Source organism: Tenrec ecaudatus, chromosome 10 (genome assembly GCF_050624435.1).
Source record: "Tenrec ecaudatus isolate mTenEca1 chromosome 10, mTenEca1.hap1, whole genome shotgun sequence".
In the NCBI taxonomy this organism is placed as follows: Eukaryota; Metazoa; Chordata; class Mammalia; order Afrosoricida; family Tenrecidae; genus Tenrec; species Tenrec ecaudatus.
Genome location: NC_134539.1, coordinates 115,415,454 through 115,431,641, shown reverse-complemented (window position 1 = coordinate 115,431,641; position 16,188 = coordinate 115,415,454). Strand labels below are relative to the sequence as shown.

General features: G+C 42.3%; 1 protein-coding gene across 2 annotated transcripts in view; it reads right to left on the bottom strand.

Annotated features, from left to right (window-relative positions):
• ATAD5 (ATPase family AAA domain containing 5) overlaps window positions 1–15,814 on the bottom strand; it is a 42,583-nt gene extending 26,769 nt beyond the window's left edge. For both annotated transcript variants that reach the window (XM_075561369.1, XM_075561368.1), the window contains exons 1-6: window positions 15,376–15,814; window positions 11,414–13,317; window positions 10,687–10,795; window positions 4,330–4,494; window positions 3,179–3,305; window positions 2,599–2,680 (exon numbers count right to left, since the gene is read on the bottom strand). In XM_075561369.1, the coding sequence (XP_075417484.1) occupies window positions 2,599–2,680; window positions 3,179–3,305; window positions 4,330–4,494; window positions 10,687–10,795; window positions 11,414–13,317; window positions 15,376–15,444 (2,456 nt within the window). In that variant the 5' untranslated portion in view covers window positions 15,445–15,814. The remainder of the gene's footprint in view (window positions 1–2,598; window positions 2,681–3,178; window positions 3,306–4,329; window positions 4,495–10,686; window positions 10,796–11,413; window positions 13,318–15,375) is intronic.
• Window positions 15,815–16,188: the final 374 nt, after the last annotated feature.

The following is a 16,188-nucleotide window of genomic DNA, read 5'->3' as shown; positions in this document are numbered from 1 at the left end:
GGAATGAAGTGAGACAATCACAAATGGACAAATAGTGTATGAGACCGCGATTATAAAAAGTCAATAAAAGTTAGTGCACTAAAAAAGAATTATCAGAAGCGGGAGAGAAAGGCAAAGTAGATTACTGGCCAAAGGTAGGCGCGTGTTAAGTTCAATGAAGCGAAGGTAATATAAAATAAGAAGGAAATCGTTTTTGATGGAGGTGGGGAAAAACACGGGGAGGCGTGTCAGAATTAAAGGTAATAGAGGGAAATATTGATATATACATAATCCTGCAGTAACAGTTATTGATGAACAGATACATGGACAGATATGCAGGCCAGACGGGTGTGGGAGGAGTGAGAGTATACTCGTGAATATATGTATATATATATGTGTGTGTGTGTGGTTGACAGAAGATATTTGTACCTGTGTATCTACCTTGACTGCAAATATATCCATGAATGTGGCTGACAAGGTTACAAACACTTGTTACTTATTACCAAACATCTTGAGGAAAGGAGTCACAGTGCCTGGAGGATCGGGACCAGGGTCCTGGGGGACTCCAAGGTCAGCTGGCTTAACATAGTCAAAAGGACAACATTCTACATCCTACTTTGATGAGTAGCAATTGGGGTCTTTAAAGCTCACAGGTGGCCATCTAAGGTGCAACTATTGGTGTCTCTCAGTCCAGAGAAAAATGAGTGAAGAAACTCAAAAAGACACATGGAAACAATTAGATGAATGGGCTAATGGACCACATGAATGCCAGTCTCCATGATTCCAAAAACAGAAGAACAAGACAGTGCCTGGCTCCCACTATCAAACTGTTCTAAGTAGGATCACATCTTAAGGTCGTGGATAGAGTGGGAGGCAAATATGGAATATAACTCAAATCAGAAAAAGGACCAGACTTAGTGGTCGGACAGGGACTGGCTAACCCCCTGAGACTATCACCCTTTCCGACTGTCTTAGGCAACCCCCGTGAAAGGGGTTCTCAACCGCTGCCTTCGAGTAATAAACCATTTGAGATAAAATGGCAGCATTCCCACATGGACAAAGAATGGCTATAAGGAAGGAGGAGGACTAGACACATGGAGGAACTGGAGTGCACTGTGCATTGTCCAATGACGCTACAATGAGGGACTGTAGTCACTGCCATGAAACAAGATGTGCATACATTGCTGAGGTGAAGTACATGCAGGCCACAGTGTAACCAGGCAGATGCCTTCCCCATTTCAGGCTGTCAATCAGCAACACGAGCTTCACAATATTTTAATGACCGTATATACTCACGTATAAGCCAACCAGAATATCCACTGATGTACGTAATTTTACCACAAAAACTGCATTACAAATGTGCTGAAAAACTTATCTACAGGAAAGCAAAACAAGAGACCCAGGCCGATGGACACCTTTTTCAATGTCAAGCTCTTCAACTTCCTCGTGGTGCTAATCCACTACCAGCTCGTCTCCTCTATTCATCAGCACCTCCAACCCTCTTCATTCTGCTTAGACTGCAGGACCCCTGACAGGCTCATCAGCGACCTGGACTTGCTTTTCCGTGGCACCTACCTGTCAAAAGTCAGCATCCTGCTTTCTCTGCACATGCAAGAGAGGGTAACGCCCCCGAGTGGCCGCCCTGGCTCCACCATAAATTCACAGTCTCAGTTCTAATGGACCCCCAGCAATGTCAGTAACTTTTGCATTTTTCTGTTCCGTTCACTCTTCCACTCTCCAGGAGACTATTTCCTGCATTCTCCTCAGTTTCATATCCTGCTCACTCCTACCTCCTCACCTTTAATGGATGACCAGATTAAAATTTCACAATCCTTATCTCTTTGTGGCCACACTCAAGCCTTTGACAGCTGTTTATCGCTCTTAGAGGAATGACAAAATTCTCTGAAAGGTCCTACATTGTCTGGCACTTGCCTCTCTTTCCAGCTTCACCTCAGATTCTAAGCATCCTTGCCTTCTCCCCTCGTATCACACGGGCCTTCTTCCCATCTTGGTACTGACTACACGCCCACCACCTAGCCAGCATCTTTGCATGCACTGTTCCCCCTGGCTGGAACACTTCTCCCCTGCTTGGTTCTGACTGATCCTTCAGATGGCCCTTCAAGTCTCAGGAAAACCTTCCACGAACAAATCTTAATATACACTCTTACCGAACTTCACACCTCTCTTTAGCATTTCTTCATGTGCCGGCCCAATGACTTTTTATATATTGACTTTCCTCGCTAAACTATCAACCCCTATGAGGACAGACAATACATCTTATTTTGTTCTCCGTACCTATACAAAAACAGCACCTGGAACATAGTTAGCATTTAAATATATACTGAATGAATGAAATTTATAATCAGTTCTTTTAAAGATTGTACTTTTCAGGTTTTTTGGTTTCTTTATTATTCAGCTGTTAATTTTGTCTAGAGATAGGCATAGCAATTTTGCCGAAAAACAATTTATTCAAATGGCAACTGTAGTATTGCCAATATTGTCATCCTTTCAACTTATGAAGCTTCATGTAAGTACCTGTTTGCCTATCAAAGCAAACAAAAAAAATACAACATACATTCCATAAAATATTTTTGTAATTTAAATTTGTATTGAACTCACCTGCTATCATCGAATTCAAAGACAGGATCGGCTATTTTTTTGGCTTTTCTAGCAAGGAACAAAGGAGCGACTTTCACTTTTCCTTAGAAAAAAGAAATACTTTAGTATCTGTATTTTCCATCCTCAATCACTCCCAACTATTTTTACAATATACCTTCATCTTTTCTAGCTTAAGAATTAACCTTTTGACTTTAAAATTCAATTTTATTTTGCATAATGATCTGGCCCAAAATCAGCACGCCAATCTCAAGAGTCTTGTGAGGTTGTTTTGTAAATGAAATGCTCACAACAAAGCTCTGGAGAGTTTTAGTCAAGATGTCAATGGAAGGACCAGCAGACACGAACCTTTAATAAAGTGGCTCTAGGAACCACTTATTTAGCGATGCTAAATAGGTACATGGAAATGCAATCAATTACATATGTCCAATGTCCCTCTTTAGAAAAATCCATTACATGATACCTTAAAACAGGAACATGATACAATACAACTAAAACTTTCTAAGACAAGAGATTAAATTTACATCATTAAGTATATCACAGCATTCAAAATTTTCTCATAAATGTTATGAAATCTGATTACCAGGTACTTTTTTAGGCAACTGGCTAAGGTTTTTTCCTAGAACGTCATTCAGACACTTAAGTTTCTTCTGATTTTTCTCAGACTGCTTTAAAGATGTAGGACTTGAATCTATTCTTATTACTGAATCCTAGGATAAGAAAAAAGATTAATACATATTACATATTTAATAGGAGATATATAGACAATGTCATTAAATTAGCAATTCTACACATCTCTGCAGAAGTTATCTCAGTGAAATGTGAAACACATAATGCAAAGGGTGGTCTGTGCCTACACTATACAAGTTTACATGTGGGTTTATCGTGGCTATAAGTATGTAATTAGTGAACTATTTTGACCACCCTCCTTTTAGAACTAACCATACAGCCTAGAAATGTAAGTGAGCTGTTTGACACCATCAGCACACCTGCTATGCAATATGCCCCTTCTCAACTTGGTTTCAGACTAGCACTTGATGGGAAGTCAGCATTATGGAAGAGAAGGGACCTTGCCACATCTTCCAGCTGGTGGTGCGGCAAACCCCCACAGAGCTTGGGGGGTTGGAGTGGTGTTGGTGGTTGGTGTTATGCCCTGACCACTGCCTCATGCTCTGGACAGGGACTTACTTGTTCATTCTGTCCGTCCCAACCCCAAAGCCCCACATGGCTCCTTTCCGCCTCGTCACACGGAACCTCCCTGTACCTTTAAGCCCTTTCTGGCTACCCTTCGACTTCTGTTATCCTGCTAACACCCCGCACAGTCAGTGGCTTGAAAAACAATTGAGGACTGGTGGCAAAAGGCTTCGTGCAGCCAGTTATCACTGGGGCTTCCAGTAAATCACTCATGGTGGTCCATGGAGGGCACCCTGGACCGGGCCACATGGCTCTGCAGTGGGGCCTAGACCCCCAGAGTTGGCACCGTGGGATACCAAGATATTGATTAGGTAATGAGTAGGTGTGCAACAGGTGCCTAGACTACACAGGCAAATCAAAGTCAGGAAGTGGCGTCAAGTTTACTCCAGTGTCAGGGTAGCACTGACTAGTTAGACAGACATGCCCCTCTCAAGGCTATCGCACAACGCTACCTTACTTAACTCTACAGTGATGGGCCTCTCTCACTTAACACAGGAGAGCAAGACTGACGTGAAACCAGTAACTGTGCGTCACACTCACTTCCATTTCCGATAGCTTCTTCCTTTCAGTAAGTGCCTGATGTCTAGAAGAGCGCCTTAAAGGTGTTGCCGTTTCATCAGTAGCCTTTGACTTGCTCATGTGTAAAGCTTTTGCTTTTTCAATCAATCGCTTCGCTTTTGAAATATTTTTTGAAGCACGACTTGCCTAGACAAAATTTTGAAATATTCATTCACATCACCGGTAAACATCTTCTATTTTAACAGCGGGGAGGTGGGAGGGGGGGGGAATAACAAGTCACATTAAATGAAAAACAAAGAAATGCATAGTTAAGATTAAATAAAATTCATTAAAATGTGTCCAGTTATACTTAGTTTGGTTTGCCTTTACTCAAATTTATCCAGCTAATTATACTTCCATGGATGGCAACCACCCAGAGGTTTACTTGTAGACGAAGTAAATCCTACTACTGTTGGGTAATTCTCCATCAACATCATGGCAGCTATTCTTTGATTTTAGTCACCAAATTTAGGTGAAACCCTTTTCAAAATAGAAAGTCTAGTATATGCAAGCTCTGACTAGTAAAACCAACAACAATAACATATTATGTGTATCCTGATCCAAAGGAAATTTCAATAGAGAAGAAAAACTAAGAACACATATAGTGAAATTAACATGGTATACAAGAGGTTTTTAACACCCCCCCAAAAAAAACCAATTCCACCCCCCTTCCAAGCTACGTATTTAATTTTTTTACGAAAAGAAAAATCTTTTCATCATCAAAGTACTCTCCATTACATTTAATACATTTGTCAAACAAGTGATTCCATACTTGAAAACATTTTTTAAGCTTATCTCTTTGGATGGATGACAGCATCTCCCCTTTTTTCACCTCCTCTACGCTGTCAAATTGCTGTCCTTTCATGTCCCTCTTCATTTGCAGAAAGAAAAAGAAATCGCATGGAACAAGGTTAGGTGAGTCAGGTGTGTGGGGCAAGAGAGACATGCTGTTTTTTGCCAAAAACTCGCGTACTGAAATGACCACTTGAGCAGGTGCATTGTTGTGGTGGCAAAACCATTCATTCCATCTGGCACAAACTGGACCTTTATTGTTGCACACTGTTACATAATCTTTTCAGAACCTCTAAATAGAAAGCTTGATTAACAGTGTGACCTGGTGGAACGAACACCAAATGCACTAGCCCCCTCACGACAAAAAAACAAATGAGCATCAACTTGATCTTTGATTTCACTTGACAAGCTTATTTTGGGTGAGGTGATGATGGCGTCTTCCACTGGCTTGACTGGTATTTGCTTTCGGGTGGTAAGAACTGCATCATGTCTCCTCACCAGTAATGACCTTGGAAAAAAACTCTGGGTCGCTTCAGAGCAGTTCTTTCAAAGCACAGTATGTTTCCACTCGTTCTTTTTCTGGGTCAACTAGAACCCGAGGCACAAATTTCACAGCAACTCTTCCCATTCCCAAATCTTCCATTAAAATTCACTGAACCGAACTCCAAGATAGTCCAGATAAAACTCCCTCATCTCTTCAATAGTCTGTTGTCAGTCTTCAAGCACAAGTGCATGAATTTTGTTATTTTCATCCATTCAAGAAGTTGACAGAGCTCCAGAACAGAGGATGTTTGTTTTTTAAAATCATTTTATTGGAGGCTCTTATAACATTCCATAAATCAATTGTATCAAGCATATTTGTACATATGTTGCCATCATCATTTTCTATACATTTACTTTCTATTTGAGCCCTGGGTATCAGCTCCTATTTTTTGCCTCCCTCCCCACCTTCCCACCCTCATGATCCCTTGATAAATTATAAATTATCATTGTTTTCATTTCTTACTCTAACCGCTGTCTCCCTTCATCCACGTTTCTGTTGTTCATCCCCCTGGGGGTGGGGGGTGGATTATGCATCGATCATTGCAATCTGTTCCGTTTCTCCCTTTTTCCACTCACCTTCCCCCTACCCTCCTGGTATCGCTATTCCAATTTCTGTAGAATGAGGTTTGTCATCAATTGATTTCACTTTTTGAAACAAGAGAACCACTTGTACATTTGAGCTTTTCCCAGAATGCTATCCTTGTAAACTGTGTTCAGCATCGCAACAGTTTCTGTGACATTGCCCACCCACCCTAGCAGGAACAAAATTTCACAGCCACACCTCTGTTCTCTTAAATCAGCTATCACAAAAAAATGAGGTTTGGGCGAAACTGCTTTAACAAAAAAATTCACTGTTACCGGAGAGGACCTCCCAGGTGATGCCACTGGGTGCACTAACTCACAGAGAGCTGCTTGATGCTCATCTAGCAGGGGGAGGAGGGTGTGTTTTATGAAAACTCCGCCCTGCAGAGCTTTTCGGGGGGGGGGGGTACCCCCATTTACACTTAGCGCTTTCCTTCAGAACACAATCACATCTCATGTGGATTACTCTAAAAGCCTAACCGGTCTCCTAGTCTCAACTCCTGAGCCTCTTGAATCTCTTCTTTACACTGTAGTTAGAGCAGTGTTTCTAAAACCCAAGTCTCATCATGCTTATCTTTGATCTCAAAATGAAGTCCCAATTCCTAACTATCTGGAATCTACTTTACTAAAATGAAAATGTGCTCTCGATCGCTCCAAACTGTTCCCTTGCCATGGGGAAGTATTTCTTCCCTTTGAAAGCCTCCGCTCTGGAAGTCAAGTGTCCTACCTCTGTGCTCTCAGAGTATGCAGTGTCTACTCTATTAGAAAAAACTCACTGCCGCCGAGTCCATTCTAACTCACAGAGACCCTACAGGACAGAGCAGAGCTGCTCCTGTGGGTTTCTGGGGTTAAAATCTTGACAGGAACAGAAAGTCTCGATTTTCTCCAGAGGAGTAGCTAGTGAGTTTGAACTGCTGACCTTGAAGTCAGCAGTTCCAACTCATAACCTACTATGTCACCAGGGCTCACACTTTGTGTGCTTGTTTGCTTGATTCCTCTCTAAGAATATAAGCACTGTTAGGATAGACTATGTGTATCTTGCTCACAACTGCATCCCCAATACCTAGCACATGGCATTGCCCTTAATGTTCATTGTATAATATTCACTCAGTGAAGCCAGAGCCCCTCTGAAACTTTTCTGTTGCAAGAGCTGTTACGAACATGGGGCTCTTAGGAGAATCATTCATTGTAATGGAAACATGGCACACTTGTCTCAGAAAATTAGCTAAGGTTCCCGATTAGAGCTAGCAAACGAGCCCACGTAAGACTTCAAATACCAAAGGATTCTTTGGCAATAACAAAGACAAATAGCCATTCTAGATCCATTTAATTTTGAGATTTGTTTTACTACAATCTTAAAGGGAAAGCCAAAGTGAGAGTTCAAGTTGCCCTTTAGAATTCAGTTAAATAAAATATAGGAGTTAACTTCACCTCAGAGATGTAAACCTAACTCTGGTACAGCCAGTTGGATGCCAGGGTGCTTTCTGACAGGCCAGGAGCTGTCTCTCTAACTGCTCACTACTGGATGACTCTGGGAAAATCACTTTTCTGAGTGACACATAAATGTCATGCTTCTGCACCCCATAAACTAATGCCATCATCTCTAAAACACACAAAATAGCAGCTCCTTTATTAAATGTGGGAGTTCTGTTGGCGTGCTGTGAAGAGCATCGGGGTGCTGTCCACAGGGAGGCAGGTCACACCCACCAGTTGATCTGCAGGAGGAAGACCAACCTGTGTGAAACTCCAGGAAAGCTGAACAATCACAGAAACCCTCCAGAACAGCTCCCTCTGTCCAACAGGGTAGTGAGGAGTCAGAATTGACATGATGGCAGTGGTCTCGTTTTATAAGAATAATCATATAAGTACTAAGCACTTGGAATGTGATAAGCAGGTTTAAAAAAAAGCTGTCAAACAAAAATGGAGGAGATAGCAACTTTCTATAGCAGTTTTCACCATTTTATCACTATCACTTTGGTACCTTTTACAAAACACATGCAACTGCACCTACCTATCCTGGAGAGAATCTGATTCTCCCACGCCCATAACAAGCAGTCTACTTTGAAAGAGTAACTATTCTTATATATCACATGTGGCAGACTTTATCTAACTTGAAGTTGCGAGAAGTGTCAGGGTGGACTCCAACGATCAGGCCTGAAGTCGCCTCTTAGAGAGTGTAGTCTTTTTTTTACAAGACAGAGAGAAAATCTCTTTGGTCCTTCACCTTCTTCCTTGCTATGACCCTGTGTCAGCCTCAGGGGACAGTCTCATGTGGGCTACTAACCTTGGAAGCCAGCTTGGGAGTTGTGGGCCACCTTAGATCTAGGAGACTCTGCATTGACCGGCCTGTAATCTCCCTGCTTCCCCCTTCACCTTTCTCCTTCATAGGTCTGCAGCTACTTTAGTCTACAGAAAGCTCTGGTTAACATTGGACCTGTGGACTTGAGTTGGGCTGAGCTGGGACACCTTCTTGATAAAAAGTTCTTTTTTAAAAAATCATTTTATTGGGGGCTCGTATAACTCTTATCACAATCCATACATACATACATGTGTCAAGCACATGTGTACATTTGTTGCCATCATCATTCTCAAAACATTTGCTTTCTACTTGAGCCCTTGGTATCAGCTCATTTTCCCCTCCCTCCCTGCTACCCCCTCACAAACCCTTGCTAATTTATAAATTATTATTTTGTCATGTCTTACACTGTCAGACGTCTTCCTTCACATACTTTTTTATTGTCTGTCCCTCAAGAAGGGGGTTGTATGTAGATCCTTGTGATCTGTTCCCCCTTTCTACCCCATCTTACTCTTACCCTCCTGGTATCACTACTCTCATTATTGGTCCTGACGTGTTTATCTGTCCTGGATTCCCTGTGGTTCCAGTACTTATCTGTACCAGTGTACATCGTCTGGTCTAGCCGGATTTGTAAGGTAGAATTGGGATGATGATAGTGGGGGGAGAGGAAGCATTAAAGAACTAGAGGAAAATTGTCTGTTGCATCGTTGATACAGTGCACCCTGACTGGCTTGTCTCCTGCCCGAGCCCCTTTTGTCCAGTTGCCTACAGATGGGCTTTGGTTTCCCAGCCCGCACTCCCCCTCATTCACAATGATTTGACTTTTTGTTCTTTGATGCTTGATACCTGATCCCATCGACACCTCATGATCACACAGGCTAGTGTGTTTCTTCCATGTGGGCTTTGTTGCTTCTCAGAAAGATGGGCACTTGTTTGCCTTCAAGCCTTTAAGGCCCCAGACGCTATATCTTTTGATAGCCGGGCACCATCAGCTTTATAAAGTTCTTTCTTACACATGTATGAATGTCACTAGTTTTGTTTCTCTAGAGCAGGGGTGTGGAACTCCATTAAAACGCCAGCCACTGGGTGCAACAGGCAACATGCACGCGGCCACATCACACTGACAATTTTGTTAAATTTATATTTTGAAGTGAGGATTCAGGAATATGGATAGGATAATTAAAACACTATATAATTTCTTCTATTTAAACATTATTTTATTTAATGTGTTTATAAAACTAAAATTCTTTTTTACCCGAAACTTGCCAGTGCTTTCCTCCTACTAGTTTTCACTTACCTCTTATGTTGTGACCGGAAAATATAACAAAGTAACTAATGAAAAACATAAAATGTTGGACAGTTGACAAAAGTGATGCACAATCGTAATGGCTTCCCTCTAAAAATGTTAACTAGAGTTGCAGCTAGGGATGATTCATAACAGCACCACCCAGAGTGCTCTTTTTAACCTTTTCCCTGTTGTGATGTTTACAGTACGTGACATCGAGAGTAGCAGATACATCGTTTCCAAAGGTCTCCAGAACTGAGTCAGCACATTTATACTTGTCCACAGGGCCCCAGGAAAGGCACTGGGGCATGTGTCTACTCGTCTTCAGTAGTTAAAGGGTTCATGAGGGAATTGTGTGTACGGTATCACCTTGATCTTCTCTAAGCACTATTTTCTTCATAATTTTTTTCCTGATATTTTATTTCAGAGCCTTGTGGGCCACAAAAAATTACCTCGGGGTTGCCAGTTTGACAACCCTGCTCGAGACCACTGAAAAATCAAACCATGACCTATAGACAGCCTTAGGAAAAAATTATTAGGATATGGAATTCTCAGAAAACATTTCCTTTTCTTCTCCCCCCCAAGTAGAAAACTTTTCCTGACTAAATTATTCTCTGTAGTTACCAATTGCTTTCATGTCACAATAGCTTAATATTTTAATAAGCTAGTAAGAGGGATGGGATAACAGTGAAAAACAATTTAGGACCGAGGTGAAGCAAACCAGTCTATGAAACAGGTGAACCTTCTTTTCAGCTCATTCCTTCCAAAGAGGGCCTTTTCATTGGCGCTGGTGAAAGGAAAACAGAACGCTACTCACAGGACTGTCCAATGCTTCAATTACCTTTCTAGTCTGCAAAGTCAAATCTCCATCAGTTGCTTCGGATTTCTGAGATCTTTTCTTGTACTTTCTCTTAGATTTCTTCGGAGTACTAATTCTAGTGAATTTCATTCTGAAGAAAGAAAAGGTGTTCAAGAACATTCTCAGGATTATAAAGTGCATGAGGTTGAAATACAGAAAAGAACTAAGCTGAGCTGCCGGATCTGAACTGTACCAATGCACACACACTGCTTTAGCCTCCTGATGGCAAAGGAAGGCAAACTCACCGTTAAACTCCTCAAAAATATAAAACGTTTCCTTTGTAAATAAGCTTCACAGAAAATTAGCACCCACGACAGCTCTTCTATTACGACTACCAAGAGCACATAGGCCACGTTACACGAGGCTGTTCTCTCCAATAACACACAAACTTCTGATCAAGTTTTATGCTCATACTCATGAAATGTACAAGATTCACATGTCAAGAAGCATTTCCCATGAGTAAGAGCCTACTATTCACCTAAAAAGCTCTTATGCTCAACTTTAATTAAATGTGAAAAACAAGAATTTTTGAAACCTTGTTCTCTTTTTCTTACAGAATACATTAGTTATGTTCTAGGGAAAAAAAATCATTCTACGATATGTTGAATATTCTCTCTTCCTTGATTTATGTGCAGAAGACTGAAACTTAAATAGAATCTAACTATAAAAACAAAACTTTAAATGAAAACAAATAAAAACAAAACTTTACCTAATAGGACTCTCTGAATCACTGGAAATCAATATTAATTCTGCTGTATACAAATTATGCTTTCCCGGTAAACTGGCTGCTTTTGGAGTAGAAGCCTTGATTGGAGTGTAATCTTGTGCATCTTCAGAATCAGAACCTCTAATGTCCACTGTAGTAGGTGGGCTGCTCCTTCTTACGGATCTTCTGGCTGATTTGGGTGTGGAAGCATTTACCAAGTTGTCTTCAGGTTCAGATTTGGAATGTGTAACTTTGACTTCCTTAGCAGGAGGGCTGGTTTTTCTTGAGGATTTATTGTAGTTAGGAGAAGAAATCGTTAAAGGGTCATCTTTTGCTGTATTTTCACAAACAAGGCTTTTACTGCTGAATAATGCTCTGCCTTTGAAACCTTCTGTTCTCTTTTGTCTTAAACTCATTCTAAGTCTATTTTGATCTTGTTTATCTTGTAAGAAAGAGGTTATTTCTTTCTTTTGAGTATTTCTGTCTCTGTTTTCACTCAGCATAACACCTGTCTCTGTTCTCTTACCCTGTTGCTTTAACTTTTTATTTTCTTTAGGAAAACTTCCTTTATCGGTATACGACTGTGATTCGCTATTATTTGAGACTTCAGTAGTAGGATTTTCCATGATGTTTCTAGAACTATTGCTACTTGCTTCCTCATGGGAAGATGTTTCATGAAGGTCTTTCTTATCAGAAGTCTTTTTAACGCCAGTCTTCAGGGCATCGCAGGCTGGCTGCCGAAATGCTTTCATAAACTGCTGCCTTTCTTCCAGGGAGCATTTCGGTTTCACAGCTTCAGAACTTCCGGGATCCAGCACGGCCAATTCCAAGTCTGCCTCCTGTATAACCACATTGGACTTTCTTTTCTGAGGTGTCTGTTCACTCTCAGGATCAGAGAAGCTATTTTCCAATTCAACTTGTTTTTGTTTCAAGAACATGGTAGGTATTTTCCCAGTCTTTTTTGGGGGGGCAGGATGAACTTGTGCTAGGACAGTCACTGTCTTAAAGTGTGCCTGCTGGGGACCTTCGCAAGTGTCTGTGTCACTTATGTAACCACGTCTGCCTATGTCGCCCATCGTCTCGGAGGGAAGACAAACTGCCATGGTAGCGTCTGCTAACTGGTACACTTTGTCTTCCTTGTGGCTTTTTAAGAATTCCTCATAGGAGACCGTCACTGTGCTGTCATTGAAGCAGGCTCCCTGAGCTCCAGGACTTGCACCACTGGCAGCACTCTCTGGTTCAACAGGTAGGGAAGCTATTGCCTGTTTACTACCTTGACCATCCTTTTTAAGACTTAGTTCCTCAGCTAAGGGTAAACTTTCAGAGAGATCTATTATATCTTTGTGCTTCCTTTTTCTCGATCTCTTGAAATCATTTTTTGTGTGGCCCCGTTTAGGATTTACTTTCTTAGAGCTGGGTGCGGAGGTGATAGCGCTCCACCGGCTTTTGACATCTTGAATGCTTTCGGCGAGGGCCTCTCCCCGTTTCTGATGGAGCAAAAGAGAAGTGCTGTCTTCTACAAAGTCACTCTTTAAACTAGCCTCTTCTTTGCTCTCGTCGCTACTGATTTCTATGGGAGATTCATTTCCAGTTGGGATATTATTCAGTTGGTGTGATAAATTAACTCTCTTCCCTCTCTTCTTAACCTCTGTGCTTGGGGGCATTTTCCAAGGGCTCGTACAGTCTTTGCCACTGTGCACAGACAGTGGTGCCGGTGACTTCATCTTACACCCTTTGGGGAACTGACTCTTCTCGTTTATGGGTGAAGCCTTTCTAAAATAATCCAGAATATTGGTGGATTTGGGTGGTGAGAACACCCTATCTCCACTCTTCCCTTGGGGTGAGAGATATTTTGCAACTGTTTTACAGGAAGATTCCTCATCTTCTCTCCTTCGCTTTTTGCACGGCTATCGATTTAAAAGAAGAAAAAAGGCACTTATTTCAAGCATATCATAAGATACAAATTTTGGACATGGCTCCCAAGAAAGGAAGGCTCCTTTAGGTGATAAACATGATAGACTGGAAAGAACACGAGTTTTAAAATTAAAGTCCCCAAACAAACCCACTGCCTGTCCTCGAGTCAATTCTGACTCATTTATAATGACTTTACAGCACAGAGTAGAACTGCCTCATAGGGTTTGCAAGATTGTTAACCTTTTACAGATGCAGACTGCTACATATTTGTCCTAGGAGTGGCTGCTGGTGGGTTCAAGCCCCTTGGCTATTGCCTAGCAGCCAAGTACTTTAACCAGTGCCATCAGGCTCCTAATTTGCATACTAGAAAACAAATGTTTCCATATTGGTTACAAAATGCACCATAACTCTTTCTTTTTTTAAGCTTCCATTGGTTCATTTGACTAAACAAAACATTTGACTAACAAAAACAATGAAATGCTTTAAAAGTTAAGTAGTGAACAGGGAAATTATACTTCTGGAAAATTAAAGTATAGTCTTGATACAGGAACAGGTAGGCAGGTAAGTGAAATTAATGAGAATCAGAAACACGAACTATATATATTGAAGAACTTAAAAATGTTAACAGTGGTATTCAAGGTAGTGGCCAAAGGTGTGTATTATTAGTATTGGGACATATAACTAAACATTTGGATCAATATGAGGCAAAATAAATTATAGATAAAAATTGTGGCATTAAAATTAAATCATAAAATGTTCTAGAAGAAAATAATGAGTATTTATGTAACCCTGAGACCGGTTTTGAGGCACAATACTTTAAGCCAGTGGTTCTCAACCTTCCTAATGCCCCAACCCTTTAATATAGTTCCTCATGTTGTGGTGATTCCCCAATCCTAAAATTATTTTCTTTTTTTTTTTGAGGGGTGGCCGGACGTGCGCGCCAGGAAAAGGTCCTAAAATTATCTTCATTGTGACTTCATAGCTGTAGTTTTGCTACTGTTATGTATCAGGCCACCCCTGTGAAAGGGTTATTGGACCCCCAATGGGGTCTCGACCACAGGTTGAGAACCGCTGTTTTAAGATCTGGAGTCAGGCCCATCTAAGTTTGAATCTCGCTAGCTCTACCATCTAGTGTGTGATCTTAAACAAATTACTTAAACCTTTTAACCTTCTCTCATCTGCAGAAGAGAGATAATAATACCTTATTACAAGGTCGGTCTTAAGCCAAATATTGTTTATAAAACCTTTACCATACCAAAGAGTATCATTAAATAGGATCTCTAAGCAGGCCACTAACAGCAGAATCCATAATCCCAAAACTGATATAACTGACCATAAACAAAATCAAGAACTGTGTAATTCGAGTATCAAAAGCCCTTCCTCACACCTAAGCAAACTGAATTGCCTTGACTTAGCAATGATCAGCATAGCAAAAAGACACTAGATTAAAATATGAGAAAAGATCACCATTACATAAGGATACTTTGTCACTGAAGGGCATCGGAAGGCACCAGCTTGAACCAATGCTAGAGATACAAGTGTAAAAATGTCAAACTGTCTATCTAAAAATGCTAGCCCACTTCTTCCTGGTAGTAGGATCTTCTTATAACTAATGCTTGGGGCCTTTCATTTAAACTTGCCAAGGAACGTCAGTATGCCTCCCCGGGTCTTCTAACTGCAGTATATAAAGGAAGAGTAATTGAGTACCTATTAAGGGCCTTGTTTGAGTCTGGCAGTGACATTCCTAAGTAGGAGAGACTAGTTGAAGTTGAAATTTGAAGAGCTAAGATTCCTTATCATAAACCCTGATCCTCCAAATCATCTCCCAAGTCCAAACCACCACGGTACACCAACATTTCCGATCCGGAGACTGGCCGTGACCCTCTCAACATGTTACAATCCCATTGCTTACCCGCAACTGTCCTACACAACGTCATCCCTGTGGGGGTCTCACAGCAGACCTCCCTTCTCCCTCAGAGATGCAAATACCGAGACCACTCCCCACCCGCCTATCAACCGCAGGAAGGGACTCGACCCAGACGCGATCTCACCTCAATCTCGTAATTCTTCACTGGAGGGTGAGCAGCCCCCGCCGCCGCCATGGCCAGGACCCCCACCATGCTCGCTCCTTGCCGGCACCCCAGCTCCTACGACCTGGAGCGGGTCGGCCTGGTCGGCCAGCTGGCCATGGAGGCGGGCAGCTCCTGGAGGAGCGCGAAGCAGGGCCGCCGATTCCGTCCCGGGTTACCCGGTGCCTACCGGCCCGGAGTGGGTGCGGAGGCCAGGCCCAGCTCAGCGAGTGGAACGCGGGAAGCGGTGGGGAGAAAGCGCGGGCAGCGCGGCCCTTGGGAGGCGGCCAGTAGGCGCCAGTGCCCGCCAGGCGGCCGCTCCAATCTGGGGGCCCGGGAGCGGCGCCGGGTCGCGGCGAGCAGACAGAACGCGGAGCGGGCCGCGGGTTTCGCGGGGAGTTCTTGTCAATTAGGTTTTCGCGCCGTCCGGAGCGCGGGGGGCGGGGCCTACGGCGGCCTTGGGAAGCGCGCGCCTACGGTGCGCCGAGAGGGTCAAACCACTCGCTTTGGCGTTTGCACGGAAGACGGGCTGGTCCGCCCACGAAGATTTCAAAGCCAATGGAGATTTTGGAAATTCTGATGTCCCATAGCTCGACTTCACAGGAGAGAACGTGACTGAATTAAGGTGCTTAGTCAGTTGGTGGCAGAATTAAAGCCCTGCACTCTTGATGCCCCCTTTTTAAACTGGAAATTTGAAAATTACCGAAAAAGAAATTACAACTATAGTGCTACCACCAGAATGAAATGCTAATATATATATTTTAAATATCAACCCCACACCTTAGAGGGCGAAAG